Below are 24408 nucleotides of genomic sequence, written 5' to 3' on the forward strand. Positions count from 1 at the left end.
TGAAGAAGAGATACAATTTGTTGTTGACGCAGGACAGTGAGTGCTTGCTGAGATCCTGACGGAATCGGAGTGCTGACCAAGATTGCAGAGGCTGTCAAGGTGCTGGGGACGTGAAAGGTCATACAATCTGTGGAGAGTGGCTCGTCTTTGACGCTCTGTGGCGACATGACTGGCTATGGAATTGGAGTATGTGGGGGAAAAGATACCTGAGGTGATAAGTGGACGATGATATCCAGAAAGGCTCTCAATATGAGATGGAGGAGTTTTGCAAGGCTCAAGATATTCTTTCGACATGCCCCGCTTTTTTATTGTCTATTTGTTTGCGCGTTTCTTCGCATTGACGTTCCTCCCCGCCCCAATCTTCGGCCTGCCACCCACTCGCCTCTCTCCCCTGTCAGGATGCTTGGCAAATAGTCCTCATCCATGAGATCCTTAGTTTTCACACTGCCCATCCCACTGACTGCCCGCTGATACTCCTTCTGGTCTTCCGAGAGGATGATCTCCTGACCCCATCCGCCCTTACCTCCCCCTTTCATTTTCGACGCCTTACCGCTGGAGCTCCCCGACATCGGCTTGGGCAGGCTGTATCGCTCCCCTTGGTGATGCCATTCCATGTTTTTCTTGAGGTGAATCCTGAACTCACCTTTTTTATCTGTAGAACACGATACACGAGTCAGAGTTGGATTGCCACACCGTGGGCAAAATTGCTTTGATGTGTCTTTTACGTGTTGAAAGCAGGCGTGGCAACGCATAATGTGTGTTTTGATGTTGCGAATACGTTGGAGAGATGGTGAGAGTAGGCTCAAGCCTATTTGTAGTAGAACATTTTGCATGGCGAAGTCGGTCGTAATACAAGCGACTGAGGTGGGTGACTCATCAGTTTTACCTCTGATGGAACCATTGAGGTCCTCGGCCTGATGTTTTTTCAAGTTTGACGGTGTTATCCAGCCTTCTGAGCCTTCTGAATCAGAACGGTCCGGATCTGTGTTTGGCGGAACGATCACCTCAGGGGTTGTCTGAATTTTGGTTTCATCATATTCAACCCCCGCTTTAAGGTCTCTGAGATACGCAAATCTCCCAGGCCCGTTGATAGCTGTGGGCCATCCAAATCATTCGTCGTTTGCAAATCTCCTCTCGTATTTTGAGCTTCACGGGGTGCATCGTCAGCCCAAATCGGCCTAGGCTGATCTGAGACGACTACTGTAGAATCTTTGGAACCGCTTGGACCCAATTGCTCGCTTTCTGCTTTCACTGGAGGCATCGTCGTCGAACGCTTTTGCCCAGGGAACTCGCGCAGATGGGAGAGTCCATTTCGTTGGCATTCCACTTCATATGTGAGTGCTAAAACCTCGAGGTCTGTCCTAGACAGAACGGAGTAGTCTCCCGACTTCTTCGCGAAAGCAATGACAAATTCAAGATATTTCGATTGTGGCTTTTTTACGGTAAGAAAAGGGAGTAAAAGCGTTTCAACCCGTCGTCTCGCATTCTGATCTCTAATTTCGGAAATGACGGCCGGGACAGTAAGTAGCGTCTTAGCCTTAGACAAAAGCGTATCTACAGCAGGTGTGTTCTTTAAGACCGGGCCTGCATCTAATATGATTGAGTCAAACATTCTCTCGCTTGCCGTAGCTATGTCTAGATGTATCAAGCTTGCCTTCAAATTTGCAAATTCAGTATTGAATGATACATAGTGCGCGTATTTTTGGCCACTAGAACTAGTGGCGGTACTCAAACCATATCAATTTTCGCCCCTTTGGTTTAAAATCCACTGCTGACGAGCAGCCTGGTCTCTGATTCGGCCTAGGAGGACGCCACTATGCTTCCTCGGGCATATGACCGGCTTCCAAACGTCTGATCCTTCATCCAAGAGCATGTCCTGCCTCATGCGTCTGCTGCGAATGTTCGTCAGCATGCTCGATCTGCAAATTGACGTTCAAGGCCTCTCAGAATCACATGGCCGAGTACAACCTTATCGTCTGGCGATAACTGTTCATCTTGATCAACGTCTGTGAGATAGCGGTTTTATTACCTTCGCCGCAGGACTTTGCCGTACTCCTTCTGCGACGGCAGGGCTGAAAGGGTGTACGTAAGTTGGCAGCCGATCTTATCAGATCGCTTGTGCCGTCTATATGCGTGGCAGCGCGTAGCGCAGAGACGACAAAGACAAGTCGATATCCTGTGGACAATTGAATCTTAGGCTCGGATGGTTTCAGGCCTAGATCTGCCTTCGGAACGAGACTTGTATTCGCCTTGAAGGCTCAGGACAGCCTTATCTCCACGCGCAGTCTCGTCTCGCTTGCCATACGAGCACCAAACTCAACATTCAGCGGTCAGACTTGGCCTAGCGGATAGATATCGGGTGCCGCGCTTGTATGCTTCGATGTCTGATGTCAAGCTTGTACGGCATCCTGTGTGCCTCGGGCATCACTTTGGATCGCAGCAGATTGAGCACCGAATGATAGAATTTTTATTGTCGAAGTCTCGGCAAAAGTTCTGGCCGAGTGAATCCTGAAGAGTATGCCTGCAGGAAAGGCATAGCTTCTGTGGGGCAAGAGCTTGGGCAATTTGACATGTTGCCAAGGGCTGTGCGTCCCACCTGTTCCATGAGGGCTACGGTAGCTCTTTCCTCTGCCCTTCTGAATTTGCTTCGCGTGTTTTGCAAACGATTATCACCATTCAGTCTGCCCTCGGGCAAGGAACCTTCACTTATGGTGTTGAGGTGTTGCTCTACGCAGAATATCGCTCCAAGCTATGGCTCCTTCCACCTGAACTGCAGCTTTGTTTGCCTTGGCCCCAGGCTTTCGAGGTGGAATTAGACACATTCCTCGATGCAAAGTAGCGACCCTGCACAGTTATTGGCTTCGTGAAGGTTAAGGCTTAGAGGTTGTAACGGTGCGTGCCTGTCAACCGTTGTTAGCTGTTTTCTGCGAAGATAAAAGCCATGTGCGCACACCACAAATTACGGGAAGCACATGCTCCAGGCCGGCAAGGTCGGGTCAGCCGTGGAACCGTGACATGTATTTCTCGAGGATTGACGACTCAAGACCGACTGTCGAAGATTGATCGTTCGATTCCGCCGCTCAGGCCATCTTCAATGATACATGGACAACCGCGCTGATAAGGGTACCAAGCATGTACTGGAGCTCGCGCAACAGAGAGCCCCTGCACGAGAAGTCAACGAACAACGACTTTGGATCAAAGCTTGTTCTTGTGTAAGCTCTGATCTAGACTTGCCTCTGCTTGATCCGAGGGTTACTCTCTCGATCTCTGACGGGTCGAGAAGAATGACTGATAGGTTACATTCAAAAGTCCAGAACATGGACAGAGACCCTTAAATGTAACCGCAACCGGGTTCGTTCATGCAGATCGAATCGTCGTGGATGTGAGTATGAACAGAGCGCTGGAATGAGGCAGAGCAAAGGTGCTCAGCCTTGGGGCACTGGTATTTAAAAGCCTCCTCTTCTGCTCTTTTGACGCCTTCTCTCAACTACTCGTCATGCTTGTGAGAGGATGCAGATTTTCTACATGATTCTGCGAAGATTTTAAGGGGCGAGTACAGTCTCCAAGTCTACCTTAGTGCCTAGAAGCTCTAACCAACTACACGTCCAGGCGCAAGCGCCGCAAACCACGGCCTAGATTCAACATACAAAGAACCCCTTTCCGATCAAAGCCGTCGCCAAGGCTCTCTTTGTTGCAGTTTTTCGTTCTACAGCGTATACAGTCATCCATATGGGTATGAACTTGCCAAAGAGCGAGCGCGGAAAAACTCGAGTCATGGTCAGATGATGAACAGTCGAGCACAGCATCTCCTAGTTTCGGGAAGAATCATCACTGGAGGAACAGGATCCAGTGGTACCAACCATGTCTCGAGCTAACGGATCCCTCCCACGCAGCCAGATGGCGATTTCCCCCAACTTTGTGCAGTCAAGATCGTGGAGCCACTTATCTCTCACCCTCCCCTCGTTCGGGAGGGGCCTGCAATCATGGGCCACACATTTCCACCCGCTCTTTCCATCCAGTATACGAGCACCTGAGCCATGACGAGAATTCATATTCGCAGTATATCAGCGAATTCTCGTTCAGACCGTCACTCGGACCTATAAGACCAATGGGTCGTTGCCAGCAAACCCCGTTAACTTTCGCCAGCTCAAAGCGTGGTATCTAGCACACGGCCCATCGTCAATCAATGCATAATTGTGATTTCGGCCGTCACCTGATGAGCCAAGATGCGGCTCTGCTGTTTAGTGCCCTTTCTGGCAGCAATGCTCCGGAACAAACTATACAGATCTTGATAAAAGGGGCGAGCAAGAGCCGAAATGTATCACACTTCGAGCCCTGAAAAAGCGTCTGTTCATCTTGAACTCAGACAGAAATCAGCCCTCTGCCCAAATATTATTCAGAAGGCTCTCAAAAACGCTGCCGTCCTAGCATTGGTGGAGTCCCAACTCCTCCGTACTCATTTCGTAGGGAAAAAGGCCCGTCTCACCACCCGACTCTTGACGCGCCATTCGACTTCAGCGCCACGAGAAGCTAAGACTTCAGTATGCCAGTTGCAACTTTTGGATCACTCAGCTTCCTGTTCACTGTCAAGACTCTCGTACCCAACTTTAGAAGGGAGAGGAGGCAAGGAACTACCCAAGATTGGAAGCCACCAACAAGTAAAGATGCATACACAGTAGAATCCATCTCTCTATACCGATGGGCCGGTGGAAACGTGGAGCTGCTGGAGAAGAATGTGAACATGTCGAACCCTCCTACCTTAGCAGTGCCTGATGGCAAGAAGCTCGAGGTCTTGAATGCTGGCACCATCTTCGTCCAGAATCACCGCGCAGATGTCCTCAACGCTATGACGCGCGACGCAACGGAGACGAATGCGACTGGCAATAATATCTGGAGGCCAATATGCTTTGACAAGATCAAGTTCAGGAACCTAGACAATCAATACTACTCCAGGATTAGTCAATATGGAGGAAAAGCGAACCTGGCTGCGTCAGCCTCGAGCGGTTGGTTACCTGACCTGTTACCACAACATTATGAATCTGAAGAACCGAACCGGATCAACAAAGGCCTTGTCGGTCCTCTGCCATTGCTCCTCTCCCTCGCCGTATTGGCTGGTAAAAGTGAGCATGTTGAGACGGTCCTGCCTTCTTGTGTCAAACCGCATCAGTGGGTAGGCAATATCAGATCTACCAATGGTCGAAGTGAGAAATTAGGTTTGTTGATGCAACAAGCGCTAACGAGTTCCGCAGAACAAGAATATCGTGGCGCTGTTGTCACCGTGTACAATGACCCCAAGAATCCTGGGGGGTCCTCCAAGATTCTGTTGGAGAAGCTCGAAGGAACTGAGTTCGGCGCATTCTATCGATGAAGCACCAGTGTTATCCATTCTCTCCTGGAAGTATCATCGACATATAAGACATCAGTCTTCGCACATATTAAGGCGTTGCACGCACACTAGGTTTACATTGGATGTCTGTCAAAATGTTTCGTTGTCATACGACCGTCTTCAAGAGGGTTAGTACTGTTTATGTGTCACGACGATATTATGATCAAGAAACACTGAGACGAAGGTATATGAAGTGGTTATCTTGGAGAATATTTCCATTATTGAACATCATATCTGCCGTTCTGAAGTCAAGCGCTTGCAGCGAGAGAACCATGCATGATACCCGCATCCCCACGAGGCACTAATGCAACTTCAAACAGACTTTCTCTTACTGCACGTCGGGTAGCCGCACTGCGATGTCGCCGGATTGGGTAATGTACCTCACCCAGGGCAAGGACGGATATTGAAGCTAAACCGGATCAGATGTCAGCACTACCCAGATCAACCAATTGAAGAGCTCAATTCATCTGGGGACATGAGCTTCCGGCCCCTCGCACCGTGCCGCTCAATGAGGCGTCGATTAGCACGCGGTACCGGCAGCTGATAGCGTGAGCTATTGCCACCAGATGAGGCTCAACTCGGTGATTCCCATCGTCACTTTCGATTCACGCAACTCATCCCGACGTTACACCGCGCCGGGTGTCACCAAAAGAGGAAAATCAGACGTACCTTCGGTTCTATTATTTTCAGGTACCGGACCTGGATACCACTCGTCGTGAAGTACGGAATCTCAAACTTGACGTTGATCGGTCGTTTCGATTTGCCTCCCCCGGCGCCTCCAACGCCTCCCATGCTCCCCCCAAAGCCACCCATCATTCCCCCTCCCTGCTCATCATCTCCTTTCACGGACGGAAGGCCCAGCTCGGCGCGCATAAGGAACTCCTTACCCCCACCAAACTGCTTGATCTTCCATATTATAGCTGATTTCTCCGGCGCGTAATGCACGCTACCAATGTTGGTACGGAAGCGAGGCGAATCCGCGTCTTCCGGGACGGGGACAAGGATCTCTACATTGTTGGCCGTCGACCGTCGTTTGAATTGCGCGCGAGCCTGCCGTTTCCGTTGTCGTTAGCGATTGATCATCTCAATGATAGCTTGCAGATCCCATGGAAATACTGATACTTTGCAGATCACCAACGGAGACTTTCTTGGAGATATCGCAGAGCCGCAAAAGACGCACCTTCAACGTGAACTCGATCCTCGACGCAGAGTGAATCCTCACGTCACTCTCCACCCAAATCAGCGGCTTGACCTGAGTATTCAATCGATAACTCATTAGCTCAAACTCGCCATCTGGGGGAATGAAGCTGATCGTCCTATCATTCTCGAATCGCGACAGCCGCACACACTGATGAAACTTCACATCCTCCATCTCCACGGACTTCCCCCTCGTCGCCCTCCCCGTTGACTCGAACATCACTTTATCATTCAAACCCAGCCTCAATTCCGGCATCCCACTCAAATAACATTTCAACTTCACCGCCCCTAAAATCTCCGAGCGCAGCACGTTGCCCGTCGAACTCACGAGCAAATTCAAACTCTCAATCACATCCAAGAACACCTCATTTTTCCTATACCGTATACCCTCGCTGCGCCAACTGACAGCATTCGTGACCGCTATCGGCGGCCGCGCTTGTATCTCCAATTTATGCGACTCTTGCGTAATGTATTCCTGTAAGATCTTGCTCTCTGTAGTCTGCGGGTAGCCGAAATCCATCATTTCGTCCAGCAGTTCGTAAATGATGACGAAATTGTCGCGAATGGATTCTTCTTCGAGTTCTTTGAAGTACTCGGTGAAGACTTCGACGATTTTATGGAGGAAGAGGAGGATTTCGGCGGCGTTAGTGTTGCGTTTGGTGAGGGCGAGAAGGTAGAGATTGGAGTGCCGAATGTAGAGGTACTGAGAGAGGCTTTAGTAGAGCACTGTGCCAACAGTTCGCAGCATACATTGATGCCTTCGTCTGAGAAACAAGGGGGAACGGCGGATGACTCTTCTTCGGCTTCGGATAGGAGTATTGGGAACTTTTCGACTGCAGACATGGGAATGTCACCTCTGTAGTTGCGGGCAAGAAGGGTCTATGTAGATACATAATGGTCAGCTAGCCATCAAATGCTGTTTAATGTCCTCAGGCCAGAATTATACCTTGCCCTTAAGGTCCAAGAAGAAAAGCGCGGAAGCCATGTTGAGTTGCTTAAGACGGCTTGCCGGCTGAACGTAAGACTATCGATCGTACTGCATTGAAGGTTTAACTGTAGTCGGAAGAATGTATCTCGTCTTTTGGAGACTGACTCGTTTGCAATTGACGAAATAGGCAGCCTCTTTTCGAGCACAGATATTGAGACTCATGCTAAAACGGACTAGCGCGGCGGGCGCACTACAAATATATTTTCTCCAAAAGCTTGCTTTTTTCCCTTCACACTACGCACTCTAGGACAGTACGACGTGACATTGTGGTATAGCTGGCATTTTGTCGCTTCCGCATTTTTAATCGTGTTTTAGTCGTGATTTGTGAATGCGCAGAGCGACTTGGGTCCATTAAGAACTGGCCATGTATGGCTGGAAAGCTACTGGTTGCATGGGCGGTGTCAGAGGAGCCAGACAAGAAACATATAAAACAAGCTTTTTGAATAGTGTCTCATGACTATGGGCGAGGTCGAAGCACGTATCAATGGTGTGGTAGTATGCAGTTTAGGAGATCACACAAGACTTTGATACTCCAATTTCCCTCTTCGAGCGCTATGCAGTACGTTACAATGCATTTTGTACAGTTCTATAAGCCCTCACGTCCTGTGATATGCTCCTAAAGGACTCAAAATCCTATCTCTGACGGTCTCATTCGCGACTTGTCCACCCCGCTGTAATGCTACTGCCCCTATAACTGCATATAACGCCTGCTGAATGATGAGTGGAAACCCAGATGCTTTCCATAAATCCCTGGCCTGTGGGCGTCCTGTTAGTGCCCAGTGCATAGATATAAAGGGTCGCATAGAAGCTTACATTCTTGGGCTTCCACCGTACCACCCCATCCAGTCCGTATCTTTTCCCTAAGCCTGCCATGCGGTCCTTCTCGAGCAGCTCAAATTGCCTCTGCAGTGTGATGCTCTCTAATCTTTCTAATGCTGGATGCTGGAATGGTTCACGATCGTAGCCGTCATCTGGTAGCTTTACGGACGTAGCGGAGCGGCCATGAAGTAGTGACAGAGAGGCTTGTAGCTCCACGATTCTCCTTCCTGTATTATATATCATCAGCTAACAAGTGCTTGACGGTCTCCTCAAGCTATTCCTGGGCTGTACCTATTAATGATAATCGGTCATTGAAGCCTCTCCTCCCATGGTCAAAACTTTTATGTGTTACGGCCAGCCACTTCACTTCCTCCGTAATAGTTCTGTCCCCATTTCCACCGAGTATGTTGTTGTAGACTCTGTTCAAACGGGTTGGATCCTGGTTGACTTCGTAGTCATTATCGTTCACAGGGGGCTTGGATCGATAAGGAGCAGTCATGAGTGGCGGCGTTTGCTTCCATCTTGGCTCTTCTTGAGGGTATCTGGGCTGCTGTGAGACGTATTCAGCCTGAACCGAGGATGCTGTTTGGAAATGTCGTCGGCGACAAGTTTTGCCAGAATGCTGCCGAAGAAAGGGGCGAAAGCACGGCTGGGTGGTACAATTCTGGTGAGAGAGTCTGTGTAGGGAGTGTCTAGAGGGCGCCTTTGCCATCAGGATCACCAATGCTGGCTTTTGGACGATTTTCTGGTAGGGAAGAATTCAAATGTTCAAAAGTCTTGCGGAGAATTTGCGGAGGCGGGATTGCAGGGTCTCTCCAAAAAACGCGGCAGAGTGGACACCGAATCTTCACTTCAGTTATACGACTCAACTCGTCCAATCACTTTGCTTTGACGGGTTGCTTTGGAGTTCGGTTTTAGTATGGCATTATAATGAGTCGCAATTCTCTGGAAAAATCCCTTGCTACAGCGCTTCCGCTTGGCTACAAATTCATCTTGCACCACGTCTCAACCCCGCCAACGCATTGCTCACCGATTGTTGCTGCAGCACCTGGCCAAAAACCAGAGGAGACTCATTGCGAGACTCACTTCTTCAGTGTTTCAATTGATTCCGATGGCTCTGTTCTACAAGTCTTCGCAGTCGAGGTACTGATATACACTACTAAGCAATTGACTACGCTCTTTGTATCAAAGGCCGACTCGACTGGCTACCTGCATTTACTTCGACTTCCAACGGGGACACCTTCGCCGTTAAGATCATTAGCTACAGCCTTCATAGAGTTCCTGATAAAAGAACACTCGCGTTCAGACCGCAGAATCGTTCTCTCGCTATTCGCAAGGTCTCAGAACCAATACCTTTTCCCAGCGAGCGTCGAAAACAGCCAAAAGCACATCTTGGATGATCGAGGGCTAATCAAATGGTGGTGTCGCGTGATAGACGGAGTGATCGCGGCGAGAATATCACAACAGCAGCTCACCAATGGTAACCAATCTCAGACGTATGACCCAAAAAGGGGAGCAACCCAAGGCATATTTGCGAGTCCCTGGATATGATGTACACGAGACCAAGGCTTTTTTCCCTAGGGATGCCACGGGGAGGGTCAATGTGAATGGCTCTTGGACCGTTGAAGACCCATTGCGCGAATTGGCAGAGTCTTCTGACGTGCCGGAGAGATGTTTGATACCACGATTTCCTGATGATCCCAAAGGGCGATTCGTTGATTCGCTGGACGAGGAGATACCGGAAGAAAGGCCAACAGATTCTCAGGCAGAATCTCAAGATACCACAAAGCTGGCCCACAGCGGGAAATGGAGAAGCATCGGGTCTTTGGATCAATTCTGGGAGGCGATGTCCTTCAGGCAGGAATGCTCATCCGGTCGGCTTGTAGGCTTCCTCTGGGCTGTGTTCATACCTAATAGGTGGTCACATGATGATACTAAAGTTGAGACTGCCCCTGAGACGACAGCTCCAGGTTCTCCCAACGGCGAGCCAAGCGCATCGATACCTACCCAACCACTGTCGCAGGTTCTATCGGAGTCTTCGATCCCTCCGCCAAACGATGAACCAAATTTCGATGGCCTTGCACAAAGGTCTGAAGTTACTGGTAATTACTATTGGCCAAAGACAAGTCGGGGCGAGGCCGTGCTCCAACAACAAGAGTATGATGAGGTGTTTAAGTTCCTCCTGGATCTAGACTATGGCAATAAGGAGAAGGCGAAAGCTTCAACCAGCAAGTGGATGGGTGAGATCGCTCACAGAGCCGATTTGTTAACCTGGGGTAGAGTAATATCTGGCGAGCGACCAATAGCCCCAAATTTACCGCAAGCTGCCACAGGCGAACAGGTGACGAACCTACTCAGTGCAGGACTCGTCCGCAAAAAGAAGAGGATTGCAGATGATGACGTTCTGATGGCTGTGACCAAAAAGCCAAAGACACAGTGACGCTAGCACTAGCGCCGTAATATATACGGAGAAAGTAAACAACGCGCCCACAATTTCCTGATATCATCCTCCAATTCAACACCGCAATTGATTTCTCATTCGTGCTTCAATATTCACAATTCACGAGCAACTTTATTTGTCATCATCAAGTCTGCTTTGTTGTGAATATCCGGCCGCTTTGATTGGTTCCCTTTCCACTTGTGTGTGCCTTGCTAGACTTCTTCTTACCTGCCCAAATTACAGGACTAAGTCATGGCTGCATCTCAGCGGCCTGAGACGCCTTCGGACATGCGTTTCTCTGCCATTAATCTGGATGCCGTAAGCAAGACTAATGGCCCTGATGACTTCACCTTACATCTGGACCAGTACATGAATGGCGAGAAACAATGGCAGAGGCCTCGGCTAGACATTTTTGATGAGGACTTTAGCCTCGGCGAGCCCGATGCTGAATCAACGCCGCCGTCGCGAAGAAGTAGTGATGCAAAGCAACCTTTACAAGACGCCCCTGTCCCTTTCTCGCCAGCCCGGAACGTCTCAGAAAATCCGGCAAATGAGGAAACCTTCGCCAGACTATCAGCTTTACATGCCGAGGTGGAGAAAATGCGGGAAGAAGAAGAGGCGCGTTTGGCTAGGCAGCAGGACTTGGAACGAGAGAACGCAAAATTCAGATCAGAGAATGAACAGGCTCAACGGCGCATTGCGGAGCTCGAACATTTACAGCAAAAGTCGGATTCGAGAGGACACACAAGGAGATCCAGCGACACTTCACTCAAGATCGAAGTAGTAAAAGCAAATGAGAGAATCAAAGATCTCACGCAACAACTGCGGGAGGAACAGATCAAAGGCGATGGCCTGGAAGCAGAACTCGATGCATTTAAAGAAGATAGCTTGAGTGAGATCGCACGTCTAGAAGATGAAGTGCGAGAAGAGAGCAATAAGTCCCTCGCTATTGCCCAAGAGGCAGCTCAGCTTGCTGAAGAAAAAGAACGACATGAGCAGTCCATAAGGCGATTAGAAGACGAAGCACATGAAACAAATGGCATCATTCAATCATTGAGAAGAGACGGAGGGTCGATCAGCGCCGAGCTTGATCAAAGCCGTGAGCAACTTCAGGATACAAGGCGAATCCTCGGAGAGGTAGAGAAGGACCATGACCAGTTGGCAGAGAACTACAAGTCTCAAAATGAAAAGCTTCGGCTCGTTCGAATGGAGCTTCACGACAAGTGCGAAGATTTAGAAGCTGCTCACAAAACTATCGAGGAGCTCAGAGAGACGCAAGACTATGGGCCGCAAGAGGATACAGGCGCACATGCGATCGAGCTCCATAATCTATCCAAGAATCACGAGGAAACGATCGCTTCACTGAAAACACAACATGCTAAGGCAACTGACACTCTTCGTTCCTTGGTACAGAAGACGGTTCAATCACGTAAAAGAGCAGAAGAAGAGACGATGAAAGCCCATACGGAACAATTTACAACTCTACAACAGCGCGTCACGAGCCTTGAGCAGCAGCTTCACATGCAACAGGAACCATCAACGCATAGCGCCGAAGATGAGCTTCGCTCTGCCATACGCGTCCTATCCAATAAGCTTACAAAGGCAAACACCGCTACCAAAGCCGCCCGCGCCGAAGCTGAGGAATCCCGGCAATACGCCGCGTCCATAGAGGAAGCCAATAACGACGTTAATGCTGAGCTTGAGGCTCGCCTCCTAGAGAAGATGGAGGCTAGAGAGCAAGAATGGCACCGGAGAGCACAGCTACTATTCAAGGAGCGAGACCGGATGAGCAAAGCGCTGCTACATAGCTGGGGAAGAGAGGAAGTTGGGACGAAGAAAGGAGAGAAGCAGGCGTACCGATACAAGTACGCGAAGGGTCGATCTTAGATGAAAGGAAAAGATGTTCGGGCGTTGGGGAGTTCCGGGACGGGAGATGTGTCTCCCTGGCTGGGATGGCTTGAGATGGACGTTCAGGAGGCCTAGAGTTGTCTGAGGGACTGTGGTAATCTCTGATTACTGCAGGAGACCCCGGACTATTCAGGGATTACTGCGTTCGTTTCGCTGTTTCGGCTGGGTTGAGCTATCTCCTGTCTTGCTTTTTGTGTTTAAACGGTTGGGAAGGTCTTTCGAAAAAGTGTTTCTATGATACCCCAAAAGCGTGGTGACTGAGCATGAATTAGCATAACATGACTATTACGAAGGAATGAGCAATTCAATTATCACAATTTTCCATTCTGTCCTACGATGTGCTTTGCGAATTGCTCAAGGCCCATTTCCAAGAATTTCTTCAGCAACGCTAGTAATTAAATGGCATCGCTAATTATCCAAATCATTTGCTTCATGTACTGACTGTCTTCCCTTCCTCCTCTCAAAAACGAACAATCCCTCATCCTTCCCCGCGAAACTCGGCAGGGCCACCTGCACCACCTTCTCCCATCCCCCAACCTTCTCCACCATCCACTCATCAACTCTCCGGTCCTTAAACGCGGTATACCCACTCCGATTCTGCGTCGCCGCCACAACCACCATATCCCCCTCATACGCCCTCACCATCCTCTCAGTAAACTCGCCTCCTACAACCGGATACACCAACAATAGCACCTCCCCCTTTCCCCCATCCCTCTTCCTCAAAAACTCCACCCCGTCGGTAGAAATCGTGTCGCCGATCCACATCACCCGCCACTCCGACTGCTTGTTATCAACAGCAACAGTCTCCACGCCATGCCGGCGCAGCATGTACGTCCAATATCCATTTCCGGAACCCACATCCAGGACTGTCCGGCCAGAAGAGAGCTGCTTGATGATCTCGAGCGCCTCGTAGCTGGGCACCACGCACCCGAAATGGTGCATCATCACGGGCAGGATGTGGTGCGCGGACCTGACGCGGTGCGTGGAGGGTGTGGGACCGCACCATTCGAGGGTCTTGCAGGTGAGGGCCCAGACGTCGTAGGCGGGGTTTATGTGCGCTTTGCTGCGGGGAATGGTGATGTGGGAGGGGAGAAGACGTTGGGAGTGGAGGTAGGTGGCCGAGGAGGCGCGGAGGGAATATTTGCGCGCATTGGAGGCGAAGGCTTTGAGGGCTTTTTGGGGGGTTGTGGTTGGCGAGAAGAGGGTGGTGTAGGCTTCTGTGTCTGCTTGTGGGGGAGCTCGAGCTAGGGCAGCTGAGGTTAGGTCATCAGAACTTTGGTTTTGTGGTTCGTGTGGAGAGGGGGATGTACGGGCTTGTTGTTTTCATCGAGGTACCAGGCGTGTAAATTGGCTTCTCGGCCATGGTTGGTGGCTTCTTGGACTTGAGAGAGTGTGACGCTCGCGATTGCGTGGTAGACATAGGAATCATTATGAGGAAGGTTGAAGTTGTCGATGATCGAGGAGCGGAAGTCGTGTTTTGAGAGGGCTTGCGCCTTCTTTGGCCATTGTGCTAAAAAATCATCTGGGTCGAATCCTTTGGAGCCCGTTGCATAGGGTTTTTGGGGTTCAACGGGCATAATGTTGAAGTTGGGTTGAGCTTCAAAAGTTGAGATGACGTAATACGGTTTTTGATACATAGATTACCGCGCTAATGTCGCGAGTGATGGCTGACCAGAGGGAAACACCTTTCACTACTATTTATGCTACATGTGCTCCATGTAACGCCAGTGTGGTGATCCGGAGACATCACTCACGTCGACTCTCACGTCTGTCTGTCTGAGATCACTAGTCTGGCTCAAATAGAGTACCCCTGACTAAGCCTATTTGGGTTAGTCATTTACTCTCTCTTTGGAGCTGGCTTTCCGTGAGAACTTCATTCAGTTGCTTTTAGGAGACCGATACTGGTAATTGGCTATCTGCACGCCCAATGAAAGCGGCTGTCTTTGTATAATTCATTCAAGTCTGCTCACATACCCTACTCAGCCTCGATATCCAATTCTGGATAGTACCTGTATATCCCCTTGGTGTAACCTAGTCTCCTCTCACTTCCTAGATAGCTCTTGATTGCATCCAACTCTTTCACCCGCTCATACAATGCCCAAACTTTCTCATAGTGTCCACTCTCCCTCGTCCTGACTACCGCTTTTGGGAAAGCAAAGCTAGTCCCATCCAAGCCATGCCAGAGCACCAAATCAGCATACGTAAGCCGGTTTCCGTACAGCCATTCCCCTCCTCCGCTCGCCCCGGACTCCAAAGCTCTCTCAAAATATCCCAAAAATTTCGGCAAGCGGTTCTCAATGTAATTCTTTGCTTTTTTCTCCGCCTCGTCCTTCTGATCCTCATAGACCTCAGAGACAGCCATCGGATGATGCGTATCATGCACCTCGTTACTGAATCCATCCAGCACCGTGAGCGCCAGCTGATTTATCCGGTATATAGCATGCTCATCCTCCTCATCGCCTGCGAGCCCAAGTTTTGGAGCTATGTACAGAAGGATGTTCGGCAGCTGAGAGATGATGAGGTCGCCATGGCGGAATATTGGAGGGGCAAGGTGAGGGAGATTGTATCCGTGGCCTTTATTCTCCTCGCTAATTTGCTCCATGACGGCTTTGACACCGGCTTTTGTACTGTTGCTGACGTCGACATAGGGCGTTTTGGTTGCTTCGAAGCAAAGGCGGATGGGCTCACCGCGGCCAGGAATAGTGGGCCAGTAGATGAGTTCGTAGGGTGCAGAGGAAGAGGTCTTTTGGCGTTTTGTTGGTGGTGGTGAGGCCGCCATTTTCGATATGAGGGCGCGAGACGAAGGGACAAGTGGGGAATTGTGACGGCGTAAGAGTCAGCTGGTTCGGAGGAGGAATGCTCCGTAGTTCATTCTGTCTTCAAAGGCAAGTCTTGGACTATCTTATTAGAGGAAAGGTCTGACTGCATGTATCTTGATAGAGGCAGTTGCTCCTTCATTTTGTCATTCGCTTATGTGACGTCAATTTGTGTGGGTTGACGCACGGATCTCGGGGTTTAGTGCCTTGGTGGGATTTCTGGAAGCAAAGGTTGGGAGATTGATGAAGAGTATTGTGCCTTTTCAGGGGGGGTATCTAGTCTATCCGATCTGTCATTAGTCATAACATCATGTCTTGTCAGTCCCGACTTCTATTGGGTATCCATCGCTTGATCACGAACTCTCTGACTTTGTATTTTTCCAATGTTTTTCCAATATCAATCGTGCCTGATGTTTCAATGCCTTTCGCTTTGGCAGGCATGTCTTCGCGAACCGATAGTGACGAAACACAATCATCAATTGGTCGAGGAATCTCCACATAGCACACCACCAATCCTTTCTTGACCTGCGCCTGCACTCTCTGCACACAATGTAGCCACCACCAATCTTTCTTCTCACGCTTCACTGTCTGCTCCTTTCTGCCGTTCTCCCACCAGTAATCATCTTTGAAAGCTGGTAGAACCACAACAGCGAACTCTGCATGATGAAATGGGGGTCCACGTAGATAGAGAAGCCAATCGACACCAAATTTGATGCCTTGGCGCACCACCCAGCCTAATGAACGAAAGTGGTGATAGACAGTATAGGATTGGAGAAAGGGATCGTAGGGTGTCAGGTCATTTGGAGAAGTCGGCGGAAAATGGGAGTGCGAACGGAATGAAGTAAATAGATCCTCTGTCGGCATTGGAGTTTGAGTGATAGGATCATAGATGGTGAGAACACCGAGAGCATAGATCAGAAAGAAGGCCTCCTCCGCGCTCAACTGCAAATGCTCCTGGACCTCAATATCTTCAGCTATTGGTAGTGCGGCGAAACTCGTTTGTGGCTGATCTTGTGATTGAGAAAGATATTGTGCGGGGACTTCTTCAGGCTGTTCGGCAATATGCTCAAGAAGACTTGGCTGCCTTGAGGCAACACCAATAATGTTCGATTGCTCTTCGGACGCGTCTTGTCCGTTGACACCCTGTACAATGCCCAACGACAAAGGGGTATGGTTGGTCTCCAACCCACCTTGTCCTTCCTCAGCGCGTTTTGCATCAATTGCTTCTTGTTGCTGCCGCGCCCTTTCCATTTTCATCGTCTGTCTCTCCTGTCTCCTCTGCTGCCTGTACTCCTCACTCGTATCTTTCTCCGCCAAACCTAGTCTCTTGTTTTCTCGGTCCAGCCATGTTGGCTCACTCCGACTCAAACTTCCCTTTCCGAAGAAACCTCGTTCCCATAGCAAGCGCGCTTGTGCGTGGTCCGTGACGTGCACGGAGTTTGAATCAGGGCAGAAGATACCCTGAACGAAATTTGAGCGGTGAGAAGAGGGGGGTGATAGTAATTGAGAAAGGTAGACGAAGGCTATTTGGACAAGAGATAGCGGATTATGCGGGATCAGTGGTGGAAGCGGGAAGGTCTCAAGAGGTAAAGGATATCTATGGATTTGGTTGTAGTTTGGGCGACCCGTCTTCGACGGATTGGGCCTGGGCCTCAATACTGTCGTTGACATGATGTAAGAATGGTTGCATTGTACAATAATGACTGGAGCAGAGCGAAGAGACTATAGAAAGCTGTCAGCTTCCGAAACACTCCATTAGTTCATGTTTGTCTGATTGAGCGTTTTTTGTGTATGTTCAGATACCGTTGTAGTCTATGAGAAATCATGCCAGCACCGAAAGACGAAGTGAATCGTTTCTCTAGGCAGAGCAAATTTTGATGTCATCATGTAGTGGGGTTTGCAATGGGTAAAGGAAAGCTGCATGACTCACCTCCGCAATCTCATGCAGTTGCCCTTCACACAAATTGGAAATGAGGTTGTCTTGGGTATGGTAAAGTAGCGCTAAACTAGACTATCGGATATTACATACGAGGCTTTCTTCGGGGAAAATTGTCTGTTCTGTAGCATTCAGCTCACTTGATTGGTACTTGTTGACAGCAGTTCATTGAGAGCACTGCAACTAGTCATTGCTTCAGTCCTTTAAACCTGTCTATGCTCGCATAGGCCATCCGCAGCGCCTTCTTTCTCTTCGAAGGCAGCCTCAAAAGTCGCTTACGATATCAATCGTTCCGTTGCTACTGTATGTTTCAGTACGCAACCATGCAATCTCCGTCATTCATATATGTTGTTTAACGCTGTTCACGAAATTCAGATTTACTTTTGCATATTCAAATTCGGCTCGCCAAAGCTCTTCATTAATTGGGACCGGAGTGCAGACAAGAGGTGCGCGTACCTTGCCTGCTCCAAGTACACACAGCAAAGACAGGCGGTCCTTTGAAAACGCAGAGCTATATCCGCGCTGCTTCGGAGTGGAGGCTCTTGTTAACGGCCCCTAATGCAGTCTGCACGCCACCTCCAATGGCGACGATATCCGATTCAGGATTGATAACTCTAACTCGCGGAGTCTAACGGCCGCCATTTCGCGGAGGAGACATACATGGGCCTAGAGTCTCAGTATCGATCGGACCACGCGATCCGAAGACGAATCATACTGCAAGGAGCTGCTCGAATCCGCCTAACGCATGACATCTCCACCTGCTTGGCAATGCACTCCGACATTTGGATTTGACCTCGAATTCAAAGAATCTTCAGAGCCGCGGCAATGAAATGATTGCAATCCTTGAAATGCCCTGCAGTGTAACATTTGAGGAAGCTTTCAATGCCTCGAGAGAGCTCAGGAAGCTTTCAAAAGTTAGGGGCGTCTCAGTCAGCCCACATGCAGGTAAGCGCATGCATGCATGCATGTCAGTTGCTTCTTGCAGCAGGGGCACCACCCGAGCGAATCACCAGAAGTCATCTGCGCCGCCGTGCGTAGCGTAAGGCAGAAGAAAACCTCATGGACAGATAACACTTACTCCATGCCGTCGGGCGACCTTGACATTTGATAGTTCCAGGTACAACTACAATGAGGGTGGCCAGTTACACGAAGCCTTTTCCAACCCTCTGCCGCTAATTTCAAGCCTTCACGTGTGTCATGCATACGATGATCCGGCTCAAGGAGTATTTCAACCTTTGCTTTTGTCTTGCCTCGCCCCTTTCCTGAAGTCATCAAGCAAGTTGTCACGCCCTCTTTGAATCTCTCATGCTTTTCCTATCACTTTGTCGACGGATATATCGTCGAGACTTTAAGTATCATTACTTCTTCACATTCACATGAATGCTCAATTCTCGCTGAAACAATGGCTGTCGATGTGGGAGATTCATACCAATCTCATGCCATCGTAGCAGCATGCATCATCCTTCCCGTCATTTCTTTGATCTTCATGGTGTTTCGTATCTGGTCAAGAGTCTTTCTACTGCATGCTTTAGGTTGGGATGATTGTAAGTGTTCCTGATACTTCAAATACAATGCATTGACATTGGCAGACACTGCGATTCTCGTGTTGGTCGGTGAGTCCTTGCAAGCGATGAATGTAATGCTCATTCGTGATTCCAGTTTCTCTGCATTATATATAGCGTTCTTATAGGTTTATGTGGGTCACTTTCAATCTCTTTATGGCGTTATGCGAGAGTCTTTCGTTAACGTGGTGTAGCAACCAATCGACAGATTGTCCCAGTCAACGATGAGGCTTACGTCAAGGTGAGAGCTAAACTTGTAATGCACACGTCTGCCGAGTGGAGATCTGATGCTGCCTCAGTTTATAAACGATGCCGACATGATCTATATTACGACCTTACTCGGATACAAGTTGTCGATACTGATTCTTTATCTGCGTTTGTTCTATGTCAACACATTATTTCGATATCTTACCTGGTTGACAATGTTCTTCGTCTGTGGATACCTAATCTCTAATCTCTTGACTCAAATATTCGGGTGTACGCCTCGTACAAAATATTGGGACTCCGATATTCCAGGGCACTGTATAAATTACACAAAGGCAGGACTTGCATATGGGTCGATGAACATTATTTCTGACCTACTCATATTCATTTTGCCGCTTCCAATCATTTGGCAGTTGAAGCTGTCAACGAGGGAGAAAGTTGGTGTCTCTGTTATATTCATGAGCGGTGCTATGTAAGTCCACTACCCCTCATTAATGTTGTATCAATCTCATATCTCACCGCTAGAACCTGCATTGTGGCGATCGTACGATATGCATACATCGTCCAACAGAATGCGGCTAACGCTCAGTATTTCATATGGAGGTGTGTTCTCCTCACTGTTACGCAGCTGATAAATGAATTAATTCGCGTCTGCAGTATCATGGAAATCAACATCGGTCTCGTGTGTAGCTGCATGCCAGCCTTTCGACCGTTCTTCATTCGGGTCCTGCCAAGACTCAGTATCAGCGCCCTCAGCAATAGAACGCCACGGTCTAGACACCATCAAAGTGCTCCAGAGCATCCAGTGGAAGGCGTGATGGTTGAGATGGGGCGCTACCAAAGTATTGTCGAAAACAACCCTGCAGGAGGAGAACCCTTGCAGGCTTACGAGGTCACAGTCGAGGGTGGATCGAATTTGAAGAAGACAGAGAAAACTTTGGCATCGGTCTAAGGCAGTTTCTGGCAAAAGAGAGCCGCAGAACGGGCTCCTAGGCTAGGGGCCTGTTCAGCTAAGGGAAGAAAATGATACTGTGCCCTGAGTTTCAAATCTGCCTGACGCATGGGATCCTGTCACAAGCTACTAGTGATGAGCCTTCCAGGACAATCGCAGATTCGTATATGACCCATTGACCCACATATACAGCCTTGACAGTCCAATTCACAGCAAAGGTGGAGCGACGTAAGCTCCCGCAATGCGAAATGGTGGTGTTCAAAGGCTGGTAGCACTGCTCCTGTTCAAGACTTGAAAATGTCGAGTACGTTCCATGAAGACTTTGCGTTGTCACCAGCGGAGCGATGTCCTGGCCAGCCCTCTCGCCCTCCTGCTGGATTGTCTACGATCCTTGGTAGGACGTCGCCATTTTTCGGATTACTTGAAAGAGCAATCTTCTGCTCGTCGTCGTTGGACTTCATAACCTTCCCTTTGTAAGTTGCAATTAATGACGCCTCTTCCAAATAATAATCAGCTCCGCTCTGGTCTTTCATCTTTGTCCATCCCTTTGGTAAGCCAGTCTCAGTATTGGTAACGCCGTCATCTGTTGGGTTGACCCTTTGGGCCGTCCCAGTATGATGGTCCACATAAAACAGTGTACCCCAGCTATCAAGGCGGTAATCCCAACCTGGTGGTAAGCGACAACTATGAGAAGGGAGAAAAGTTGGATGAACAGTGCTTTGCCACGCTTCTGACCCCTGACCCGTGCCCGGGGAGGTATATGTGGGGTGACCATCTGCATCGCACGACCAGCGCCACCCTTTGGGTAAAGAAGATTCTATATCGTCTGCAGGTATACGCTCGTCAAGGTACCTTGCATGAGCCAGTTCTCTAGAAATGCCGTCATTCAGATCTATTGGTAATCCGTCATGGCATTGCCACCTATCAACTGTCATTGAAAGACTCAGAAGCGCAACTCTAATTCTTACCCTACGAAGTGACCACTCGAAAGCTCTTCGAATCTTCCCGTGGGCCTGATCAATTGTATATTTCCGGTGGACGGCTGAAAATAGTGTTTTGAGCCAAACTTATTCGTTTTCTCCACCCACCCCGGTGGTAAATTCTCAAGGTTCAGTTCAACGAACGTTTCGAAAGGGACAAGGGCATTATATGCCCGGCTAGCGATGTGAGACCTGGGACGAAATAGGTAGCGATACTGGTATTCCACCGCGTTGAGCCAGATTCGTTGCCAGCCTTCCGGGAGCTTGCTCAACCACTCTTCTTCACCACTGTATGTTGCATCTGAGTTCATCGCTACACGGCTAGATTGCTCCGCAGCGGTTAAGAGGCGGATTTGATTTCGCCAATCTTGATCCAAGGAGAAGCTTTCTTGCAAAATTTTCTTTCTCGCTTGCAATGCACTATTCAAAGAGGCGGAAGAATATGGCACATGTGGGGATTGCGTTCCATGTCCGTCAGACTGAAAATTGCTAGGACGAGCCTGGATCTCCTCCGACTTTCCTGGTAATCCTTTCATCGGTGTCCCTTCATCTCTCTGGTAGTGAACGCTCTGAAGAAAAAGTGAGATAGCAGCCATGTGAGAAGAAAGCTCGGACCTAATCTCCGCCAAGTCTTCCTTCGTGCCTCGCAATGCAAACATGGTGGTATCCCAGACATTATGTCCGGAGGCTCCGATACCCTTCGATTTCTTCAGAATCTTCTCCAATCGAGATAAGGTGCGACGACAATTTGCGGTCATCATCGCAAGCTTCACATAGATTTCCCGGTCCTGATGATCATGGTCATAGTTCGTATTCAGCTTGTAAAGATATCTCTGAGTTTGCTCGATGGCAGCATGTATACCAAAGCATTGGTCTGCAGCGCTGCTGAAAACCTCCGGTGCATTGAAACATGCCTGGTAGAGTTTCCAAGTCTCCTTGCCGAGTTTTAGGAACTCGCCAACCGAGAATCCGAGAGTCATGATGACTTGAGACTTGTCGTGTGCGGTGTATGGTTACGGACAGGTTTCCGTGATACAGCATGGGGGATTTGGCACTGAAATCAGCTTGCTTCATAAGAGTAGTCACGTGGCCTCTCAGCCTTCTTCAGCCTGGTGAAGCAAGACGAGATCTGCTTGGACAGGCCACGATGTATGTAAGCACTAAGACGGATGAAACTCGTTAGACAGGATCAAGTCTGCATGATGTGCTGGCCACTTTTATGGTGCCTGCGATTCCTATTAGATGAGTCATTCTAGACGTGGCATCAACGGGGGGCATACACTTAATATACAGACGCGGAGTCCCAGCTCTGCGACTCCTTTAAGCTATGATGGACTGGTACCAATATGCCAAAATGATCTAAATGTGGGGGCAGGTTCGCTGCACACCATCAAGCTTGAATTTTGGCGTGGGTGGCTAGCGGACGATCAAGAAGGCCTAGAATCCTTCTCAGCCTGACGAGCACAGCTGAGACTCAGCCTCTTTACTTTGCGACGACGCAACTAATTTGAACCTTTAACCACATCAACATCATTGTCGATATGGATGAGAAGGACTTCGAGGACGCGGTCAACAAATTTGAGGAGCACACAAGTTTCTATCCTTCTGATATCCTTGACGAGTGCCCCAAATTCCGAATTCTGGTTGTTGGGCAAACGGGTAGTGGCAAGTCTACCTTGTGTAGCAAAGTCTTTGGCGTCGGAAAGGGCCAAGGAAAAGTGGGCGGCCCCGTCGATGTAAGCTGAAGCGTCGAATCGAACGATAGTCTCGGGACGTACTAAGAGCTTGATAGTTTGGAATATCAAAACACAGCCGAGGGACAGAGTATCATCAAGTATGGAAAGAGATCACCTTTCCTGGGCAGAATGAAAACATCATTCTTCATGATTCTGGAGGCTTTGAAGCAGGTGACGTTTCGGGACTTGAGGAGATTCGAAAGTTTATCAAAGATCGTTTGACGAAGACAACCCTCGCTGACAGGCTTCACTGCATCTGGTAAGGCGGGCAGTAGTGAGGCTGTAGTCATTGGCTGATAGATCTGCAAGGTATTGCATTCCACTGCTGGGTCATCGGCACATTCAGTCCGCTGAAGAGACCTTCTTCAAAAAGTTCGATCTTGGAAATATTCCAGTAGTTGCCGTCTTCACTCATTTCGACAAAGTTGAAGAGGAACATGAGATGGCTTTGATAAGAGGATATCGGCGACAGCATGGTCCACGTACCGTCTTGCCAGAGGATTTGACTACCAGAGCCCATGCGTATGCGGTGCGAGATTACGACGAGATCTACAGAGCCAATTTAGAGAAGATACTAGGACCTCACTCAGGGGTTAATATCCAACGCGTTTCGATGCCAGATGAAAGTCCATATGTTGCCGGCGGTTCGAAAAGCCCTGTCGAGCCTGTAGATGAGCCTTGCTAATATTGCATCTCAGATGACGTTCCAGTTGCGGAAGGAGTGAAGGAATTAGTAGGCACTACTCTAGAGATGTTGACGAGCTACGGCCTTCGTCGCCTTTGGATATCTGCTCAACAGCAGTCTGCTGACCTGAAACGCAGTGGTATTTCAATCCAAAGTGTGGAAATATTCAATCTGACTTTGACCTAGAATCTGTGACGGCTGCAATGGCACATTTCAACAAGGTCACAATTACGAACTCAGTGCCGCTGATCCCGTTCCTGGGTGGAACTGTCTTTCGTACATCTTTCAATGACATCTATAGCGCTGTGAGCACGCAGTACAGTCTCATTGATCCATATCATGCCTTGCAAAAGCCAGTCGCCAGAAAACGTATTTTTGGAGCTTGTCTAAGACTCTCGACGGCCGGCACAACCGGCGTCAAATTTGCCATGAGTTTCAATGTACTTGGTCCAATGACTGCGCCCTCCATAACTAAAGCATTACTCAAAATGATAATCGGAGTGATCATGATACATGAAGAGCTATTCTGGAAGCAACGAGACCAAGGCGGCCTACGGATAAATGAAGATGTTATCAAAGAGACTTGTAGACGATTTGCCGACGGTGAACGAAGACATAAAGCTGCAGGCCACATTGATGGCACAATTGACATCTCGAAATATCGCGATGAGAGATACTGTACGTCTGCTGTAATAACAGCATTGAGGATGTAATCCACAAAGGTCACTCAAGACCAATAGCAATTGGGCGCACTTGCAAGACTCTGAAGTGTCATCTGCCAATCGTCAGACGGGAGCTT

At 49.1% G+C, this 24408-nt stretch overlaps 11 protein-coding genes across 11 annotated transcripts; 4 read left to right on the plus strand and 7 right to left on the minus strand.

Annotated features, from left to right (window-relative positions):
* Positions 1–305: 305 nt before the first annotated feature.
* Positions 306–1612, minus strand: KY384_005211 (uncharacterized protein; the record flags this gene model as incomplete). The annotated part of the gene is made up of 2 exons (XM_044813712.1): positions 306–1093; positions 1153–1612. 2 exons carry the CDS (start codon positions 1610–1612, stop codon positions 306–308), a joined length of 1248 nt encoding a protein of 415 aa, XP_044669013.1.
* A 2931-nt stretch (positions 1613–4543) lies between these two features.
* On the plus strand, positions 4544–5368 carry KY384_005212 (uncharacterized protein; the record flags this gene model as incomplete). The annotated part of the gene is made up of 1 exon (XM_044813713.1): positions 4544–5368. The coding sequence occupies one exon, from the start codon at positions 4544–4546 to the stop codon at positions 5366–5368; it is 825 nt and encodes a 274-aa protein (XP_044669014.1).
* Positions 5369–5714: 346 nt separating this feature from the next.
* APM1 (AP-1 complex subunit mu-1-Iike) lies at positions 5715–7568 on the minus strand (the record flags this gene model as incomplete). Its single annotated transcript, XM_044813714.1, has 5 exons — positions 5715–5795; positions 6056–6436; positions 6567–7286; positions 7334–7462; positions 7530–7568. The coding sequence occupies 5 exons, from the start codon at positions 7566–7568 to the stop codon at positions 5715–5717; spliced, it is 1350 nt and encodes a 449-aa protein (XP_044669015.1).
* A 651-nt stretch (positions 7569–8219) lies between these two features.
* Positions 8220–8889, minus strand: KY384_005214 (uncharacterized protein; the record flags this gene model as incomplete). Its single annotated transcript, XM_044813715.1, has 2 exons — positions 8220–8617; positions 8730–8889. 2 exons carry the CDS (start codon positions 8887–8889, stop codon positions 8220–8222), a joined length of 558 nt encoding a protein of 185 aa, XP_044669016.1.
* Positions 8890–9867: 978 nt separating this feature from the next.
* On the plus strand, positions 9868–10830 carry KY384_005215 (uncharacterized protein; the record flags this gene model as incomplete). The annotated part of the gene is made up of 1 exon (XM_044813716.1): positions 9868–10830. One exon carries the CDS (start codon positions 9868–9870, stop codon positions 10828–10830), a length of 963 nt encoding a protein of 320 aa, XP_044669017.1.
* Positions 10831–11082: 252 nt separating this feature from the next.
* Positions 11083–12717, plus strand: KY384_005216 (uncharacterized protein; the record flags this gene model as incomplete). The annotated part of the gene is made up of 1 exon (XM_044813717.1): positions 11083–12717. The coding sequence occupies one exon, from the start codon at positions 11083–11085 to the stop codon at positions 12715–12717; it is 1635 nt and encodes a 544-aa protein (XP_044669018.1).
* Positions 12718–13146: 429 nt separating this feature from the next.
* KY384_005217 (uncharacterized protein) lies at positions 13147–14315 on the minus strand (the record flags this gene model as incomplete). Its single annotated transcript, XM_044813718.1, has 2 exons — positions 13147–14011; positions 14074–14315. The coding sequence occupies 2 exons, from the start codon at positions 14313–14315 to the stop codon at positions 13147–13149; spliced, it is 1107 nt and encodes a 368-aa protein (XP_044669019.1).
* Positions 14316–14713: 398 nt separating this feature from the next.
* On the minus strand, positions 14714–15517 carry KY384_005218 (uncharacterized protein; the record flags this gene model as incomplete). Its single annotated transcript, XM_044813719.1, has 1 exon — positions 14714–15517. The coding sequence occupies one exon, from the start codon at positions 15515–15517 to the stop codon at positions 14714–14716; it is 804 nt and encodes a 267-aa protein (XP_044669020.1).
* Positions 15518–15872: 355 nt separating this feature from the next.
* Positions 15873–17225, minus strand: KY384_005219 (uncharacterized protein; the record flags this gene model as incomplete). The annotated part of the gene is made up of 1 exon (XM_044813720.1): positions 15873–17225. One exon carries the CDS (start codon positions 17223–17225, stop codon positions 15873–15875), a length of 1353 nt encoding a protein of 450 aa, XP_044669021.1.
* Positions 17226–20492: 3267 nt separating this feature from the next.
* KY384_005220 (uncharacterized protein) lies at positions 20493–22168 on the minus strand (the record flags this gene model as incomplete). The annotated part of the gene is made up of 2 exons (XM_044813721.1): positions 20493–21129; positions 21177–22168. 2 exons carry the CDS (start codon positions 22166–22168, stop codon positions 20493–20495), a joined length of 1629 nt encoding a protein of 542 aa, XP_044669022.1.
* Positions 22169–22729: 561 nt separating this feature from the next.
* Positions 22730–24322, plus strand: KY384_005221 (uncharacterized protein; the record flags this gene model as incomplete). Its single annotated transcript, XM_044813722.1, has 4 exons — positions 22730–22924; positions 23271–23568; positions 23623–23748; positions 23796–24322. The coding sequence occupies 4 exons, from the start codon at positions 22730–22732 to the stop codon at positions 24320–24322; spliced, it is 1146 nt and encodes a 381-aa protein (XP_044669023.1).
* Between the last annotated feature and the right edge of the window lie 86 nt (positions 24323–24408).

This window comes from Bacidia gigantensis, assembly GCF_019456465.1.
Source record: "Bacidia gigantensis strain McMullin 20006 chromosome Unknown contig_245, whole genome shotgun sequence".
Taxonomy (NCBI): Eukaryota; Fungi; Ascomycota; class Lecanoromycetes; order Lecanorales; family Ramalinaceae; genus Bacidia; species Bacidia gigantensis.